General features: G+C 40.3%; 1 protein-coding gene across 1 annotated transcript; it reads left to right on the plus strand.

Annotated features, from left to right (window-relative positions):
- Positions 1-13913: 13913 nt before the first annotated feature.
- On the plus strand, positions 13914-14855 carry LOC148512589 (olfactory receptor 1C1-like). Its single transcript, XM_088482047.1, has one exon. It carries the CDS (start codon positions 13914-13916, stop codon positions 14853-14855), a length of 942 nt encoding a protein of 313 aa, XP_088338173.1.
- Positions 14856-21699: the final 6844 nt, after the last annotated feature.

Consider the following 21699-nt stretch of genomic DNA (forward strand, 5'->3'; position numbering starts at 1 on the left):
ATGTCTGACCCTTGCAATGCTGAGTACTCAGGAGAAAAAATCACCACAAACATCAGTCTTGATTTCAAGATTCCCTCTGGCTGTATTTGTGTGTTGTACAATAATATAAAGCACAGTGTTCTTACTTTGCAAAATATGAAAATATTCACATTATATCTCACTACAGCAGTCATTGTTAGTATTCATTACATTATTATCTGTACACGTAGGAGTGTTAGGGGGTAAGGATACACAGTACACTATCTGGTGTGAAACCATCTGCATGTTTATACATTTCAAAGTTCTACAGCTCAAAGCTCAGTAGAAATCAGTCTCTGTAATATTAAACATTTATAGCTATGAATAACTTAAAGGCACACACCATCTTGTGACAAGAAGGAGTCTTATGTGGATAGCTTAATAACAGATTTATCAATTGTAAATGTCAATATGATGACTACACCCTGTTTAAAATGACTGGCTACCTAGCAATGGTCTGCAGTAAATAAAGTAGACTTTTTAATTAAGGTTGGCTATATTTTCCTTCATACAGTACAATCAGATGTATTAAGACAAATAAAACAGGTTTTGCGATTCAAACAATCAGCATGTTGAAAAAATACTTAAAATATAACATACATTATACACTGGGCACAAACTATGTTTCCCTATGGTAGACTTACAGTATGTCTGTCCTTACATTTTAGATCTCTGATAGACATAGAGACATTACAGCAGAAAGTGAGAGGTTCCAACACCTGGGGGGAAATGTAATCGAATCTGAGTCATTGTGTGACTATGGACTTGAGTTATTTCACAGCAAATTTGATGCAAGATTGTTCTTAAAGTCGCATTATGTAGTACAGTAGCTTGTGAATTGTAGTGTGCAACTGTCTTAGAAATGCGATTAATGAGACTTTCATTACAAGGTGTGAGTTTAGCAGAAGCCTGCACAGATCAGTCAGATATGTGCAGGCTTCTCTGTGTTAAAAGTGTAAAAAAATTTGAAAAAAATTAAAATGGGGTCCCCCTCCTGAAAAATAGCACAACCAGCACCGAGCTGTGTGAGCCAGTCCTGGTTGTGAAAAAATGGGGGAAAAAGTAATACTGTACCTGGCTACATGCTTCATGGGTGCTCCCCAGTAAAGAGGTTCCCTCTCTTCAGTGGAACCCCAGGCCAGGGCTGAAGTCTGGGGCTATCCTCCGCATCCCTGTCTGGTGGATGTGGGGTTGATAGTGTTAAATAATAGATATAAGCTAATATTATCTTTTACAATAGGACTAGAGGTCCCAGCAAGCCTCCCTCACTTGCCGGTACTTGGAGATCCACAAGTACCAGCATGCAGGGCATTAAGGACCGCTAATATTTCTAATCCTCCTGCAAAAAGAATATAATAAAATAATAACATGATACACACACTGTATGTTTTATTATTTTATTATACATGCACTCACTCACTCACTCACTCACTCACTCACTCACTCACTCACTCACTCACTCACTCACACACTCATTCACTCACACTCACACTCTGTGACTAGACTGGGCAAATTTATTAAGAATCGAGTTTGTCTCGAGTTTGCTCGAGAACAAACACTCTGATCTTTGCCTAGACACGGGAGAGTTTTGAAAAATAAAATTCACAAATTTACAAAGGTCCGAGTTTTGGCTGAATCAAGTTTTTCCAGAATACTCTTCGAACCATTTCTGGACAACTTGAGACTGATAATATGGTGTATTATCATGCTGAATATTACATCCCTGTGTGGGTACATGAAGTCTATGAAGGGCTGCAAATGGTCATCAAGCAACGCAATGTAGCAGTTACCAGTCAATGAGGTGCTCAGGTGAACAAGTGAACCCAAACCATGCCACACCCCACACCATTATGGAACCACCAACAGCCTGCACTGTGCCTTGTTGGAAACTGGGTTCCTTGGCCTCATGGAGTCTGCACCACACCTGAACCCTACCATCAGCCCAACACACCTGGAACTGTGACTCATCAGACCACACCACATATTGCCAGTTCTCCAGGGTCCAATTACTGACATCACAAGCCCAGGTGAGGCGCTGTGTCTGATGTCATAGTGTTAACAGGTACACTCTGGTGGGTCATCTGCTCCCATATCCCATGAAAGCTAAAGAATGTTGCCAGAGGTATCACAAAGAGGGTGCCAGGGGTGCAAACCATACCCAGGTGACACTCTTCCAGAGGGTGACACTACAATGAATGCTCCTCCACAGTGACAGGAAAATGGGTGCTGCACTGTGACATTATGTGCAGCACCCGGCTCTTGTCACTGGGGAGGAGTCGGCAGTACAGGCACAGTCTCCAGGGGCAGCTCTGCATCTCTGATGTAAACTTCAAGCAAAGCCACGCTCCCGGATTAAAAAAGAAATGGCTTCTGTGGAACCACGCCCCAAGATGTCACAGTACAATGACACCAACTACCATTACCTTTACAAAGGGGGGCAGGGGGGTTGTTCCAAGGCAGGATAGTCCCTTTATCAAGGTAACAAACAAAAATAATGTAGAAGCTTACCTTAAATACCTGCTGCCCCAAAGACATATAGACCATAAACAGCAGCACATGGGACTGGCGTGGTATCTCCTCATGATAATATGTACTGGCCCGGGGCCCCCTAGTTATTATGGGAACCAGATGCTAACCAGGCTCTATGCACGCCATGTCTGCAACAATAAGAGACAGACAGATGCCCAGGACCTGGCGAATGACAGGTTTAAAATACTAATATGATTATATATTTAAAGGTTGAACCTTTTTACAATTAACAAATATAGCTTAGTTAAGGTTTGTAATGTTCCTCTATGGGTTTGTATCACTACTTGCAGTTGTTATGAACCCCACACTCAGAGGCTGATAATCCCTATGCAGAAACTATGGTGCAGGATTGTTTTTCACCATTAACAACCACCTTTCTCGGAACCACACTGTTCGCTGGTACTCGGATGCCACCTGATCTTGATCCCAGTAGTGTATAGCTGTTATCAGCTGAGAGTAAGGTAGAGTCTGAGAGACTTGCAGCTATGGTGCCACATGTGAAACAAACAAGACAGACAGAACACAAAAATAAAAGTCAACTGAGGCAGGGGTCAGAGGGCAGGAGAAGTACACAGGTCAACTACAGGCAGAGAGTTCAAGTGCAGGCAGAAATTGAGCAGCAGGGTCCAGTAAAGTAGACAAGGTCCAACACATGGAATTTCTCAGAGACAAGAGGATAACCTAACACCAACAAGGCAGGGAATGCACTGAGTGCATTTATATGGGTTTCAACCAATCAGCTGCTGGGATGAGGTCATATGAGCATCCACAAGAAAGCAGTGCTGATTAAGCTTCTGTGAAGCGGAAGCTCTGAGAGCTGATCAATCCAGGCTGGTGCTGCAGTGTTCATTTTGTCAACAAAAATTTGGACTAGAATTATTAGTTGACAACCCTTTAATTTCATGACTATATTGTAACTACAACTAAATATAAATGTTTTCCCTACAAAACATATGGTAAAATAGCTACATCTGTTCTGGCAGACAACTCACTGGAGCAAGGTACTCTCTTATTCCATCGTGAGTCTCCCTCCCCCATCCGGGAGAGTTGAGCACACAGGAGCCCCAGGTGCACTGGACATCCACACCTCACGAGACCACGATAGTTGGAGTATGGGTGATGGGTATACCCAGGAAGCACTACGGGACCCACGGCGTCATGACACACAGCCTGAGCACATCATGATACAGATTGTGGCATGGAAAACTGGATCACGTCAGACTCAAATTACAACAAGTTGAAACTCCAGAATCAAGGACCAATGCGCGCCCTTGACACTGTCAGGGTATCTATACTGTTTAAACAAATATGTGTAGAGTTTGTACTTACCACCTGATGACACCCGTAAGAAGCAATCACGAACTGCCTTATGTGTGTATATTTAGATATAATATGGGCACATATACAGTATAAGGCTGAATCGAATAAATGGAATTCTCCCATAGGGGTTTTCTGAGAGGGGGTATGGTGTTTGAGGGGCTACACCTCAAAAGTTATTGTATGTACTGAGCATGCCAGTACTTGGGGAGCCACTGGTACCTGTAAAAGAAATATAAAAATAACAACAATACACATGCCGTAGAAAGTACAACTTATTGCATACACACACACACACACAACATATTATCTTATCCCTGCCGCCTATTGGTCCCCTTGTCCAGTAAGCATCCAGGCTGAAGACTGAAGATCGGTCCTCTACTGCATTAGCATTCCAGGTAAGTAAAATAAAAAAATGCAAATACACAATCCACTGGATATGGCAGTGCTGTATGTTCATGCTGTACATACAGCGCTGTTCCCAAAAGTGACAGTACCCATGTGGCTTCCTGCACTTGGCCAGCAACCAGCCAATCAACGGCCAATACCATGGGAACCACCTGCTAACTGGCTGACAGTGGCACACGTAGCCCATTCCAAAAATGTAGCTGCAAGCTGCGATTGTCTTGCTTACAGTGCCATCTTTGAAATTCAAGATGGCCGTGGCTTGCCATTTCATTACCTCATCACCTCTCGCCAGCTAATATTAGCCAGTGCGAGGCAGGGGCAGTCAGAATGATGCCGAGGAAGAGCTCCTGTAGACCAAAGATGACAAAAGCCCTGGGGAGGTGGCGGCCAAGAAAAAAGAGCTTAGAGGCCATCACTCCCCAGGTGAAGATGGAAAAAGAGGACTCACCAGCGCTGCATATGTCAAAGCGTGCCAGGTTCCTAATTTCTCTTAGTGGGTCCGGCGGCACTGGCTCCCTGGAGCGTCGGTGATTCCGCGGCAGGAGGAAGTCCACAACAGGAATCTCTTGCTGGCCGGCAGCAGGCAGGTTGCTGCTGTCGCAGTTACACTGTAGATTTAAAGGGTCAGGCGCGCTTAGGGTGATGTCACTAGGGCGCCAAGTTGAAACCCCTCATATATAAGAATGGCTCTGAGCACTATTCAGTGTCAGAGTATTGGCTGTCAAACCTTACTCCAGCTTTCCTTATTACTAGTGGTTTCTACTGCTCGTTCCTGACCTTGTCTTGCATCTGACCAGATTCCGTCTTGTCGAAGCTGGATAATTGGCTGAGACAAAATCAGTTTAAAATTGGATCGCAGCGACGCCATCTTGCGACTGGCTCAAGACGCCATCTTGGAAATGAGGTCGCAAGACGCCATTTTGTGAATGGCCGCCCAAGCGCCATTTTAGATAAACTCACACTTTAGTACATGTGGCGATATTACTATTAGCATCATGCGATTGCATCTTTCACCATTTCTCATACACACATTAATACGCACAATTGCGCAGTTAACTAGTCGCATATTAGCGAATGCATAAGATCCTATATGAAAACGCTGAATATTAGCTTCATGCATGCGCATCTGCCCCAAGTTAAATAGCGTCTTTACATCAAACCCCACATACTCACACATTACATATTCACATACAAGGTTCCATAAGCTTTAAGGTATAAGATTCAAGTATGCACATTTATTATAATTGCTAGGAAATAAAGATTATTTCGTAACTAAGGTTTTATACGTGATAAGTAAGCCATGTTTGGTATTGTACTGATGCGTACTCTCTCAACAGTATCCCGGTAATATCGATGGAGAGATCGCAACATGCATTCTCAACTTATGGACCGCAGAGACTTCAAGCAACAAAATGTACATTATATGACCAACTGTTAGGATTTGCATGAGGCGGAAAACCAGAGACCACCAGTTGTTAAAGGCTGGACTGTGTCTATTTGAACCAACCTGTTAAATACCTTGTAACATATGCCCTCTCCTTTAGGACCAATGGTATTAGCAACAAACTTCTCTATTGTGTTGTTTATTTCTGGGGGTATAAATATGTGTGCTCTGACCCTGGGTTCCTGATCTTCATGCTGAATGCTGATTGACGAGGAATTTCTTGCTGATGTCTACATCTGGTCCAGAGCGCTGCGTATGTATAACTGTACTTGGGTCTGTATAATTCCTTTGCGCTGAAATGTACTTATAACTAGCGTGTAACTAACTGTACTTTTACTTGAATAATACTTTGTGCTTTGGAACCACAGGTTCTAGGTCTGGAGTCTTTATTTACTGTATGACTGCGTACGCAAAACAGCGTCATCCTTAGAGGTTTATAGGCAGGATATCAGAAGGTATAGGCAGGGGTATATAGAGGTTCAAAGACAGTATCGTTAGTCTCCATCCTGATACTGCACTCGGTAATTCCGGCTTGATCTTGGCTATTCTCAGTGACCTGTCTCCGTCTGATACCTGGTACCATACCGTGTGTCTGGCTCTGACTCGGCTTGTCGACTATGATTTGTACACCTTCAATGTACTTCCAACCACACACCAGTGTACACCAGCACTTGGACTAGGGAACCTAGTCAGAGGGCCGTGACTTGCGTGTCGGGTGCAGCTAAATCCAAACCTCCTTCCGGAGGTCCCTGGTGAATACCAATGGCACAATAGACTTCATGCCTCTATACTGGTTCTAAGCCAATCCTAAAGTACAGGCAAAGCATCCACTATTTATCCGTGAGCTTGTTACAGAATACTCTGCCCATAAAAATGAACGCTGTTGGTAATCCGTCGCCATGGAAGTTGCTGGAAAATCTCCTTGCCAGAGTAGAGAAGCAAGAGCATGATCAGGCCCAGAGCATGTAGTTCCTGCAGACACTCATGCAGCAAGTCGCCACTAATCAGTTATCAGTTGCCTCCAGTGCAGCCAGTGCCGACATTTGCAGTGTACATTCCAACTGCTGGAGCTTCTGCGCCATTATGGATCCCAAACCTTTTAAAGTTTGATGGGGATCCCAAGAGTTGTCAGGGATTCGAATCAATGCTCGATCCAGTTTGAGGTCCAGGCTGCAAATTTTTCTTACAAGAGAACCAAGGTGGCTCCCTGCTGTCCGGACAGGCCCTAGCATGGGCTTCCCCATTGTGGGAGAGAAGCGATCCATTGGTCAACGATAGTGCAAAATTCCTGGAAGCCTTCAGAAATCTTTTAGACAAACCTGCATGGGTGTCTTCCACAGCCTTAAGTATCCTGCAATTGAAAAAAGGCAACCAGTGCACAAGCCAGTATACGGTACAGTTTAAAACCCTTTTCTCTGGGTTGAGATGGAACAATGAAGCTCTGGTAGTGGCATTTATGCAAGGACTTTTGGAGCAAATTAAAGATTTGTTAGCATCCAGAGAGCTGTAAACATCCCTGGATGACCTAATATCCTTATTTATCTGGATAGACCTTTGCCATGAAGAAAGGACACGTGAGAAGGAACAGTCACTGCACTAAAGTTTCAAGCCCGCTTCTTGTTTCATGGCTCCTGTTGATCCTCCTGAAGAGCCCATGCAGATTGGGAAGTCACGTTTTCCTGCTGCAGAAAGGGAAAGGAGATTCAAGAACAAGCTGTGCTTGTACTTACTTTGTTGAACCAGGTCACCTTCTTGCTAGCTGTCCTAAATGGTCAGCAAACAAGAGGGGTTGTCAGATTAAGTGCATTTCAACACACCATGAGAGAAAATATTTCTATCCAGTTTTTGATTGATGTGCCCTTACTACTCGAAAAATCTGCAGAAACCCTAAAGGCCTTTTTTGCATTCTGGAACCAATGGTAACTTCAACATGTCCCAGAGGGTCCAAGATTTAGGAATTCCTAGTGTGCCACTGCAGTCTTCACTCTGTATCATTAGAATGGACAGGAATAAACTTTCTATGCCTACTATCCGATCTTGGACTACAAAAGTTGCAATGCAAGTTGGTGCTCTTCATAGGGAATTAATTTCGTTTTCTGTACTCCAATCAGCTGAAAGTTCAATTATCCTGGGGCTATCATGGTTACACAAGCATGCTCCCATGTTTGACTGGAGTAAACCCCAAATTGTGTTTTGGGGGGTCTCAGTGCCATCTGAGATTTTTGCCAATGATCAGACCTCTGCATCAAGTCATTCAAAATTTGAATATCTCTCCAGAGGACTCTGTACCAGCTCCATATCAGTCCTTCATGGATGTGTTCAGAAAGAAAGCCACCGAGACGTTACCTGCTCATAAGGAATGGAACTGCTCTCTCGACCTGTTACCTGCGAAATGCCTCCTTGTGGAAGAGTATTTCCTCTCTCACTTACAGAAACCCTGGTGGTGTCTGAATACATTGAGGAGAATCTTGAACATGGGTTCATTAGAGAGTCCAAGTCACCCAGGGGAGGCAGTGTCCAATGCAAAAGAACTTAAAGGCCGCCTCCTCCAGGTGAAAATGGAATAACAGGATGCCGCTATTGCCTCAAGCCCTGGTGAGGTGGTGGCTAATGGAAAGAGCTTAAAGGATACTGCCCCCTGGGTAAGGATGAAAGAAGAGGTGTCACAGCGCACCAGGTTTGCGATTCTTCTTACTGGGTTTGGCGGTGATGGTTTCCTGCAGATCTGGTGATTCTAAGGTGAGGGAAGTCTATCAGCGCCCACTGCAGGGATCTCTTGCTGGCTGGTGACAGGGCAGCAGGCAGAAGGTCTGAGGGCTGGTGTTGCAGCTATTTCACTGTGGATTTAAAGGGCCAGGTGTTCTTAATGTGACTTCACTAGGGTGCCAAGTTGAAACCCCTCCTATATAAGATTGAATCTGAGCACTATTCAGTGCCAGAATATAGGCTCCCAAACCTTACTCCAGTGTTCCTTATTACTGGTGATTTCTACTGCTCGTTCTTGAACATGGCTTGCATCTGACCAGATTCCGTCTACTCCCTGGTACTGCTCTTGATCATTCGAGACTGACCTTGGCTATTCTCAGTGACCTGTCTCCATTTGATCCCTGGTACTATATTGTCTGTATCATCTGGCTGTTTTCTCCCCGTATTTCCTAAACCACCAGCTCAAAAATGCCCAGTGCTAATTAGGTTTGGGAGGGGGAACCCACGCCATTTTTTTACACTTATCTTTTGCAGGAGGACCACAGCTAACAGTGAGATCTTACTGCCTGGCCATGCTGGTAATTATGGTTCCCCAAGTACCTGCATACTGGGGCTGCCTTGCTGGGACCTGTAGTCCTCCTATGAAGGACAATATTATTTCTATTTTCAACACTCATTAACCCTGCACCCACCACAGGTAAAATCAGATATCCAGAGGGTGACATAGGAGTGAAATGCAGGTGGGCAGAGGGTGTTGAGTGAGGACAAAGCTGATGGGCCAGGTGTGGCTTGTCAAATTCTCTGTTTTTTAACTTTATTGCATAAATATATCAACTTTACAAAAAGCTATGAAATTTCATAGACAAAAAACCTTATGGTGCCACATGTCCCATTAAGGCTTCTTACACATGATCGGAAATTTTTGAAACTTGTTGTAACTCTTCCACTTAAACTCCAAAAAGTAATAGCATTTCTTATGTCTTAATGGACATGTTCATTGCACAATACAGATATGGTATACGATCACACCCTGTGGTTACCTGCAGATTCAGCACTCTCATGGAGTGAGAATACTGCCACTCACAAAATGGTGGAGCTGCTAATTCAAAGATTTTTGTGCTCACTGGAATACACACATTCAGTATATGCAACTGGAGGTATGAGCAGTTATGTTTTAGTGGAAGAATTACAAGTTTCTGAAATGTCTGATCATGTGTAAAACGCCTTAATGGGACACAATAAATAGGAACCTCAGTCCTAATTGACACTCCCTATATGTGGCAATAGGGCATCATCTCACCCCTAAGTAAAATAGTCGATGTTAAGTCGCCTTTACAAATGAATCGTTAAGTAACAATAAGGTAATAGAGCGACCATAGGTGTCCAGAACACATTACAATATGACTGAGAACTCTGTTTAAAAAAACATCCAATTTATTAAAAACTATTCAGACAATAAAATAGTATATAGTAGCAGTAAAAAAAAATAAAAAAAAAAAAATAATAATAATAATAATAATAACAAAAAACATTGATGAAGTCCATTTGACGAATCGCATTGGGCTTTCCCAGACTGCTCCTCTCCTAAAAATTAAGAATCTAAGTTGCTAATTTTTTCACCTTGATGCTATTCATTATTTTGTACAATTTTTGCTGTTGCAGTGCTATTACATTGTAATACCTTCTTATTCAATAATTTCCTGTGCTATATTTTTTATTATACTGCTACTAAATTCTATTATACTGCTACTATATTTATTTGTATATTTATTATATTTTTTTTGCTGCTATTATATGCTATACTATTGTCTGAATAGTTTTTAATAAATTGGATGTTATATATATTTTTAAACACAGTTCTCAGTCATATTGTAATGTAATTTGGACACCTATGGTCGCTTTATTACCCTATTTTTACTTATACATAATATATATATAAAGCTCTAGTGCCCCAATTTGACAATTGTGGGTATGTGTGCATGTGTGTATGTGTGCATGCATATACATCATTTGCTTCATGGGGTACTTTCTGTCAAATTGTCGCTGAGATTTCTGATCTAATTGTAATAGAATGTATGATTATTGTTTTCACTGGTAGACAAAGTTTTGTCTCTGAAATGATTTGCATTTTGACGCTATAGTTTTTGAGCATATGTTATGTTATTTTTCTTGGGCAGACTAATTATTTATATAAAAGTTAAATAAAATATATGTTCTGCAAAGACATAAATAAGAGTGCCCCAAAAAGGTATCACTCTCTTTATTAGTCTAAGCTAATTGTCTTTTCCTCATTAAATGTGTAGGCAGCCCAGACTGAATGGTCAACTTGTGGTACAACCTGGGCATTCTATCAGATATAGACCCCAAAGCTTTCTCTAGCTGGACATACTCTCATATACAGTCACATACAGTTCCTCCATAATGTATGGCCAGTGGTACCTTACCGGAATTTTCGGTGCTTTGCAATGTTATAACAATATTTGCAACTTAACTCCACCACCTATATGGCAGCAAAGTTATACAAAGGGCTTCTTGTTCTCCCACTCCCCTTGTAGCATTCTGCTTCACAGGTGATCTGCCAGGGGTTTCAGTTCCACCCTATACTCCTTAAATTTATGCTACCAGTTAAAGTGATGCACCGGGTTCTAACATTGCTAAATGCACTAGGAAACTCATTATCCATATTGTGACTGCCGCCCAAAGTTTGCTGCCTCCCATTAAAATGTCCTGACTCTCCCATGCTCTTGGCCCCTATTAAGAATGTATGGATGGTATACAAACAATAATATATCATCTGCATGCTACATGATCGCTCTCTCCGTTTCCAAGGAGTTTGAGGTCCATGGGGTGCCCATTGTCAGACATGACACTTCACTTTTATAGTGTCCACTAGACTATGCTATGGATCTGCAATTTCTCTTTATCATCCCCTTCTCTTTTTTTCCTTTCCTCCATCCCATTCTACCCTTCCCCATTTGCCCCTTTGCCCTCTACCAACCTCCCTCTCCTTTCCTCTACTGGGTCACAGTTCTAAGCACTCTGTTAAATGTTGTCATTCATCTATACAGCTGTCACAGTGCATTTCAGTTATGCTTTTGAATTGCTTCAATGGTTTCTTCTGAAAAAAATGCTTTGATACCAGAACCTGCAACTCCCCCTCTTTTTTTTCCATTTTGTTACATTATTTTTAAACTTCGAAAACATGTACATTATGTATTGTATACACCAGACATCATTGAACACAGTTTGCACTTTTGTAAACCAACCTCACAAACTCTTTCAGCCCTAACCAACCATTGACGTGCCTACAAACAGTAATTTCTCTTGCAGTCTGGCACATGTGCAGCAGTTTCAAATTGCACTATTGTCTTTTTTCAACAGACTACAAAATAAAAACATTATTCTCTATAAAATAGAGAAGGACATGTAAAAAATAATTTAAATTGGTCAACAGAATTTGGTGGTATTATGCATATTTAGATTTAACCATTTTAGCTACTGTATCTGCACTTCAAAAAAGACAGATTTAAAATGTCACCCTTTAGAGCACTGACAACTTCAACTAAACTCCAGACAGTTGAATTTGTATGTTATCCCTGGGTTTGTGTGTGTTTATTCCAGACTCCCTGAATTTTCCCCCACAGTACAAAATATACTGGCAAGTTTCACGACTTTGAAAAACTTTCACTGATTGTACAGTTCTAAGCAATATACTGGCAATTAATAAAATAATGATAATAATAATGTTTCTTATAATTAACTTTTAATTCTATAATAATAAAAAATAATATTACTTTGTAATTACTCATATATATTGCTTGTGACATCAGGACACTTACCAAATAACATCTCCTTTATTACCTTTTTGTTACTTATGATAATTATACTGTAACATATTCCGTAATCAATTAATGATTATTATTATAATTATTAGCAGTAGCAGTAGCATTGAGTTATATAATTTCCCTATTTAAAAAAATGGTGTCAACTATTTGAAAAAAAATAGACAATGGTTTGAGTATTACAGTATATGCAGGATAAAGAAAATTCTATTAATAAAGATTTATTAGAGTAAACACAATAACAAATAATAGGAAAACAAAAAAATAAACGTTAATTGTTCTGGGGAAATTATAATAAATGTATTCACAAAGGAATATTCCCTGTGGAAAATGCAGCATTATATATATAAATATTTCTCATTCCTTGCACTTCAATAATCCATGAATATGTGTTCTGATACGATTATATATTTTTTACTGTATTTAAGACGTTGAACAGGTAAACTTTAAGTTTTAGCTTTCATATATAAATTATGAATTATTACTTGTTACATTATGTTGTCTTGCAAAAATGACTTGTAGTGTTTTTGCCAGCTGCATAATAACAATAATAATAATAATAATAATAATAATAATAATAATAAATGATTGTGTTATTATTATTATTATTTTTCACTTTAAATAAATAACAACATACTTATATATGTTATTTACTTTTTTGTAAGCCATTCCCTTACTGTTTTCTGTACGTTTTAGTCCTGATATTATTCTCACAAACCATACAGACATTGTCAGCTAAGATTCTTCTGGCAAAAAGGTTTCAACAGTTTTCATGAAATATTTTATAAAATGTTGAGGCACAAAAGTACAGAGACTGGTTTTATAAACTCCCTGCTTGATAATCTGTTGATCCATTGTTTACCTATAATTAAGCAATAATCCATCATTCACATATTATATTACACATACAGTTTAGTCTGTTTATTGTCTTTCCCCACTTCTCTATCCATAAGTAATAACCTATCCAATTATTTACAGATAGTAAAGTATAATTCTTATATTTAGCCCTGTAAATGTATATAATTTGCTTTACCCAAGACTCAAATGAGTCTTATTTGTGTCTAAAGTATGATACATTGATGCTATACAAATGCATCTTATCTCCTGATGGTAGTGTGGCTGGTGCCATCACACAGGGCACCACAGGTCAGGGGGCGCTGTTTTGGGCCTGACAAATTTCTATTTATTATCATTCTCACTTGTAGCTTCCTCTTATTTCATCCCCAGCATCTCCTGGTCTCCCCTATCTCTTCCCTGGCCCTTCCCCATGAGGCCATTCCCCTTTTTTGGGTGCATTATGTCCTTTTGAAAAATGAGGGGGGTGCCAATGCTCTTTGCGGCACAGGGCACCAAAAAGTTTAGTTACGGCTTTGCCTAGACCCTCCAAATTAGGAGAAACACTCTACAAGGATTCAGTATACTAAACAGTAACAATTAATATTTTATGTAGACAATAGGGGAAGGAAACTAAGGGCAAAAATAATGATTGAAGATGCCTTTTTTTGTCTCCTTAGCATCATTTTCTGTATCTTGTCACTAATAAAAAGTGCGGCCTGGGCAGAACATTGGTTGTGTTTCGACCCCTTAATGTCCCCATCAGGTTCCCCTGTGATGCTTCTGCTGTGGTTGAACCTGAGCCTGCAGGAAGGATGAAGGAACATCTCATAAACTGCACAGTACAGAGAGAATTTCACCTCCTGGCGTTCTCCATCTCTGCAGACCATCAGCTTGTGCTCTTCATTGGGATCCTAATAATGTATTTACTGACAGTGCTGGGGAACCTGGTTATCACTGGTCTAATATATCTGACCCCACAGCTCCACACTCCTATGTACTATTTCCTGTGTAACCTCTCAGCACAGGACATCATCTACGTCACCAGTGTCCTTCCCAAATTTCTGTCTATCCTGGTAACAGGTGACACCAGAATTGTCTTCCCGGGATGCATCACTCAGTTGTTCTTTTTTGCATTTTGTGTTGTGTCAGAGTTTTTACTCCTTAGTTGTATGGCCTATGACCGTTATGTCGCCATCTGTGTCCCTCTGCACTATACAACCATTATGAACAAAAACTTGTGTGTTACACTAAGTTCTGTCTCCTGGCTTGTTGGCTTTTTCAATTCTTTATCCTATGCTGTTCTGGTTTCTACTTTATCATTTTGCGATTCCCAAGATATTAGTAATTTCTACTGTGATTTAAAAACCATGATAGAGCTCTCTAGTGATGACATCACATATATTAAAATGCTGGTATATGTGGAAAGTATATTTTTGGGGCTTACCCCCTTTGTGCTGATATTAGCCTCTTATACATGTATAATTGCCACTATCATAAAGATCCGTAGCTCAGAGGGCAGAGTAAAGGCTTTCTCCAGCTGCTCGTCCCATCTCACCATTGTTATATTATTCTATGGGACCTCACTTAGTTCCTACATGGTCCCGGAGTCTCAGCACTCTCCGCAACGGGACAAATTTCTCTCCTTGCTGTACACGGCGGTGGTACCCATGCTAAACCCCGTGGTTTATACTCTGAGAAACCAACAGGTCCTGAGAGCCATGGACAATATCTCGAAAAGATACGTAAAATGTTAAATTGCGCATTCAGCATTGTTGTCTTCTGTTCTTACAGTAAATAAATGATTAATGGGAGAACATTCCACAGCTTGCTGAGGCCCAATGCCTCTTACATTTGGGATGGGTCCAGTCTGTAAATTGATATTCTCACCTCTGCTTATCTGAGAATGTTATGGAAACAGAGGATGTGCTGGCTCAGGTGTTACCTGTGACTCAGGCAGTCTCGATTGTCTTAGGTGAGACAGTGTAGATTTCCCAACTTATGTGTGATCATCTGAGAAGTATATTTCTTCATCAGTCAGTTGGTGATTCTGCCTGGTTACTGATGCTCCGGTGGCTGGCCAGCCACGTCAGTTGGCTGCCGGCCACCAGGAAGAAAGGAGGGGGCCCCGCACGGGGAGTGCACACAGGCCCCCTCCTCTCTTAAGATGCCCCTGGTGTGCAACACAGGTTTAGAGCACTTTATACTTAGCATAAGTGGAAGGAAAATGTTGCTTGTACGTTTAATCCCTTTCACGGACTGAACTGAGCTTGTGGCCATGCAGTGTATAGTGCACAATATAATGTACAGCCCAGTATATAATACAGTATAGTGCACAATATAGTGTACAGCCCAATATATAATACAGTATAGTGCACAATATAGTGTACAGCCCAGACACTGCATAGATGCTTGATTAGAAAGTTTTTAGTCTCTCACCTGCTGATAAAGATTCTGGAGGTCTGTGCAGTTGAGCCAAAACATTTGTACAAACTTCTGGTGGAATCTGGGGCCCATCAAACTCTAGAAATCATGTCTGACATGGGGTCTGTGTGGACCCTGTATCTGGACTCTGAGGCTCCTCTTCCCTCCTGCAAATGTAAAAGATGTTACAGAACACAGCTGCCTTTTTAAGCATCCACAATTGCAAATAGGTCTGAACAGGTTTTTGTGTCCTTTCTATGTGTAAATAGTTCATATGTGCAAATCCTGTGTAAAAAATACACCAGTTCTTGGCACTATTGCTTGAGGGATTTTTTTCTCTTGATTTGTGAATTTATCACATCCGACAAGTTTTATTCAAAGCACTGAAGAAATCAGGACAGTGACTTTTCAGAGGATTAGCTGGTTTTTGCCTCTAATATATATAGCGATATACGCACTCCATTATATTTTACTACTGGGATCCAAATACAGAATTCAGTTATGTACTTCCATGGCCACATACAATGGACACAGAACTTCTATGGCCACATACATTGGATACAGCCTCTCCTCTGTCTTATGCTATTTAACAACAGGGTGTATACAGACAGTGCTGAGAATTACATTACCAAAGAATCAGAAACAAATGCTACCATCTTAGACATGACAGGATGCTGTAGACATAGAATTCCTATTTATCCAGAGATAGCTGAACTGTTCTTTGCCTTAGCTCAGTGTTTCCCAAACTGTGCGCCCTGGCACCCTGGGGTCTCTCAGGACTTTTGCAGGGGTGCCTCAGATTGGTGGTCTAGCACCAAATCAAATTATTTATGGTCAATGTAATGTAAGTATGTGACAAACAGAAGCTCAAACCTGTCCAACACCTCATATCTGAACCTAAGGATGACAGGTAAGCACAATTTACTACACTTTACTACATTTTTTCTGAATTTCTCAATAACAAACATTTGGCCTAGGGGTGCCGTGAAAACAATGCTGATACTCTAGGGCGCCCTGATTCAAAAAAGTTTGGGAGCTCTGCCTTAGCTAATAAAGAGGTTCCATAGGCAAATGCAGGGGGGTTTCCAGTTGCCTGGAAACCCCCCTCTCCATCCCACACCATGACCACAATAGAAATATAACACAATTTTACTAGTGCTGCATGTTATTCTCAGTATCGCAAATAAAATAATTTGCGCCACCTGTGAATCTTTTAACATCTGACTGATGAAGCACACGTGAAACGCGCGTCTCAGACCCGCTAGTCCGGCTGTGTACAAGCGGGACTCAGACAAGCAGCACACTACTCAGCTCTCTCAGTGGTGGATCCTCTCCCTGTGTATGCTGGCTCTATACGAGCACCCAGGTACCTTTCCTCTCGATTCTGGCATGTGTAGTGACTATTTATTGCAGAGGTGGTTGATTGACCCTGCAATACCTTCAGGTAACAGAGCCTCATTTACCCTGTATTAGCCACACCACTGCTCTACTTACCCCTTTTTTTCTATCACTGCACACGCGACTTGCGCTTCCCACCACTCACCAAAACCTGTTGGTATGTGAGTGGCAGTAACGCGGATCTCGATTTGGTGCTGTGTTAAATACTCTGTTACTATCATTCTTATCCTTATAGGCACTCTCATTAGAGTCCGGTCATCAGTGGTTCCTGCACTATATATACTATATACACATATATATGTTTATACATTAGGACCCACTTATTAACCTGACCTAAAAGCAGATGCCCATTTTTCTTATTTCTCAACCCTGGGCAAATGCGGCAGAACGCTCACGTGCCATTCAATGAGATATTAAAATGGCATGCAGCAGCTGCGGCTGCGTTATCCCATAAGGGAGTAGCATATTTTTCATTTATCTTACTCTCCTTTTCTCTATCTACACTACCGTACCTGGGTTCATCTTCCATATACAGTGGGGAGGTAATCTACCCCTGACTGTTGGTATATTATGCTGTATATCCAATACCTAAATATATATACTAGAATTTTTTGATATATACAGCATGATCAAAATTATTTGAGCTCACTTAAAGTATATACTCATGTGTTTTTGTGTGTGTCTGTTTTGATCGACCACTGTGTCATTATTCAACATCTAGCCATTGCACTATATTACCTGATTGATGCTTTTTTAAGCATAATTTATCTAATTGTTGATTTCTCATTCATGCTGTGCTTTTACACTGGAACATTTAACCAGGTTTTTGCAATTTATATCCAGATATATTAGCAGTAATTTATATTACTACCCACGCTTGTGCTTATATCTGGGATTATTCTCTCTTTTTGTAATATTTCACTTTGCTTCACATTTGCAATATTACTTTTAAATTATATGTTGTCTGATTTATGTTTTGTGCACATCATACTTGGTAGCTCCTGTACTGCCATTAGTTTGATCGCTAGCTTGAGACCCAATAATATTACCTTTTTATATTACTAATAAAAGTAAATTTTTAATAATTGATATGAGTGCCTAGTAAAAAGAGAGTTTTTTCTTCTTTTTTCTTGGTAATAACTTGATACTCTCTAGGGGAGCACCTCCACGTGAGAAATATTTTTCCCATGTACCCAGTATTTGGGTGTATTATGGTAATTGTGGATAATTGACATTATCTATTTATCTGTACTTATATCCAAATCCTGTGCTCAAAATACAATTTCCCATCCCCCCTTTTCCCTGATCTATTGAGTTAATCTTTTAACATATGTCAACCAGTAATCAATACACCTGTGCACCAACTAGGAGATCTGGAAAACATTCACTGTTAGGGGTGCACTGCTAGCGACCAATATGTACATATATGTTCAGGGCATTGCTAGGTTCTTCTGCTGCTCCCCCAGACTTGCTCCAGTGCTCTAGAATGGTGCCCACATCTGAAATAAAAACATTCAGCTCAGTCAGGATGGCCATAATGTCACCTTTAATGGCTTACTGTGGTCACTGGTCCTGTATATGATGGAATTATGACACACAATACACTATGTATGACACATATAATGGGTTACTGTGATCACTGGTCCTGTATATGCTGGAATTATGACACACAATACACTATGTATGACACATATAATGGGTTACTGTGGTCACTGGTCCTGTATATGCTGGAATTATGACACACAATACACTATGTATAACACATATAATGGGTTACTGTGGTCACTGGTCCTGTATATGCTGGAATTATGACACACAATACACTATGTATGACACATATAATGGCTTACTGTGGTCACTGGTCCTGTATATGCTGGAAATATGACACACAATACACTATGTATGACACATATAATGGTTTACTGTGATCTCTGGTCCTGTATATGCTGGAATTATGACACACAATACACTATGTATGACACATATAATGGGTTACTGTGATCTCTGGTCCTGTATATGCTGGAATTATGACACACAATACACTATGTATGACACATATAATGGTTACTGTGGTCGCTGGTCCTGTATATGCTGGAATTATGACACACAATACACTATGTATGACACATATAATGGGTTACTGTGATCTCTGGTCCTGTATATGCTGGAATTATGACACACAATACACTATGTATGACACATATAATGGGTCACTGTGATCTCTGGTCCTGTATATGCTGGAATTATGACACACAATACACTATGTATGACACATATAATGGGTTACTGTGATCACTGGTCCTGTATATGCTGGAATTATGACACACAATACACTATGTATAACACATATAATGGGTTACTGTGGTCACTGGTCCTGTATATGCTGGAATTATGACACACAATACACTATGTATGACACATAATGGGTTACTGGCGATCGCTGGTCCTGTATATGATGGAATTATGACACACAATACACTATGTATGACACATATAATGGGTTACTGTGATCACTGGTCCTGTATATGCTGGAATTATGACACACAATAAACTATGTATGACACATATAATGGGTTACTGTGATCACTGGTCCTGTATATGCTGGAATTATTACACACAATACACTATGTATGACACATATAATGGGTTACTGTGATCACTGGTCCTGTATATGCTGGAATTATGACACACAATACACTATGCATGACACATATAATGGGTTACTGTGATCACCGGTCCTGTATATGCTGGATATATGACACACAATACACTATGTATGACACATATAATGGGTTACTGTGGTCACTGGTCCTGTATATGCTGGAATTATGACACACAATACACTATGTATGACACATATAATGGGTTACTGTGATCTCTGGTCCTGTATATGCTGGAATTATGACACACAATACACTATGTATGACACATATAATGGGTTACTGTGATCTCTGGTCCTGTATATGCTGGAATTATCACACACAATACACTATGTATGACACATATAATGGGTCACTGTGATCTCTGGTCCTGTATATGCTGGAATTATGACACACAATACACTATGTATGACACATATAATGGGTTACTGTGATCACTGGTCCTGTATATGCTGGAATTATGACACACAATACACTATGTATAACACATATAATGGGTTACTGTGGTCACTGGTCCTGTATATGCTGGAATTATGAAACACAATACACTATGTATGACACATATAATGGGTTACTGTGATCACTGGTCCTGTATATGCTGGAATTATGACACACGATACACTATGTTTGACACATATAATGGCTTACTGTGGTCACTGGTCCGGTATATGCTGGAATTATGACACACAATACACTATGTATGACACATATAATGGGTTACTGTGGTCACTGGTCCTGTATATGCTGGAATTATGACACACAATACACTATGTATGACACATATAATGGGTTACTGTGATCTCTGGTCCTGTATATGCTGGAATTATGACACACAATACACTATGTATGACACATATAATGGTTACTGTGGTCGCTGGTCCTGTATATGCTGGAATTATGACACACAATACACTATGTATGACACATATAATGGGTTACTGTGATCTCTGGTCCTGTATATGCTGGAATTATGACACACAATACACTATGTATGACACATATAATGGGTCACTGTGATCTCTGGTCCTGTATATGCTGGAATTATGACACACAATACACTATGTATGACACATATAATGGGTTACTGTGATCACTGGTCCTGTATATGCTGGAATTATGACACACAATACACTATGTATAACACATATAATGGGTTACTGTGGTCACTGGTCCTGTATATGCTGGAATTATGAAACACAATACACTATGTATGACACATATAATGGGTTACTGTGATCACTGGTCCTGTATATGCTGGAATTATGACACACGATACACTATGTATGACACATATAATGGCTTACTGTGGTCACTGGTCCTGTATATGCTGGAATTATGACACACAATACACTATGTATGACACATATAATGGGTTACTGTGATCACTCGTACTATATATGCTGGAATTATGACACACGATACACTATGTATGACACATATAATGGGTTACTGTGGTCACTGGTCCTGTATATGATGGAATTTTGACACACAATACACTATGTATGACATATATAATGGGTTACTGCGATTGCTGGTCCTGTATATGCTGGAATTATGACACACATTACACTATGTATGATACATATAATGGGTTACTGTGATTGCTGGTCCTGTATATGCTGGAATTATGACACACAATACACTATGTATGACACATATAATGGGTTACTGTGATCACTGGTCCTGTATATGCTGGAATTATGACACACAATACACTATGTATGATACATATAATGGGTTACTGTGATCGCTGGTCGTGTATAAGCTGGAATTATGGCACACAATACACTATGTATGACACATTTAATGGGTTACTGTGATCGCTGGTCCTGTATATGCTGGAATTATGACACACAATACACTATGTATGACACATATAATGGGTTACTGTGATCACTGGTCCTGTATATGCTGGAATTATGACACACAATACACTATGTATGACACATATAATGAGTTACTGTGATCATTGGTCCTGTATATGCTGGAATTATTACACACAATACACTATGTATGACACATATAATGTGTTACCGTGATCGCTGGTCCTGTATATGCTGGAATTATGACACACAATACACTATGTATGACACATATAATGGGTTACCGTGATCACTGG

This window comes from Taudactylus pleione, unplaced genomic scaffold, assembly GCF_031769625.1.
Source record: "Taudactylus pleione unplaced genomic scaffold, aTauple2 ptg000281l, whole genome shotgun sequence".
Classification (NCBI taxonomy): Eukaryota; Metazoa; Chordata; class Amphibia; order Anura; family Myobatrachidae; genus Taudactylus; species Taudactylus pleione.

Coding starts and splice junctions, on each gene's coding strand:
- LOC148512589 (XM_088482047.1), top strand. CDS start 13,914: ATGAAGGAACATCTCATAAACTGCACAGTACAGAGAGAATTTCACCTC.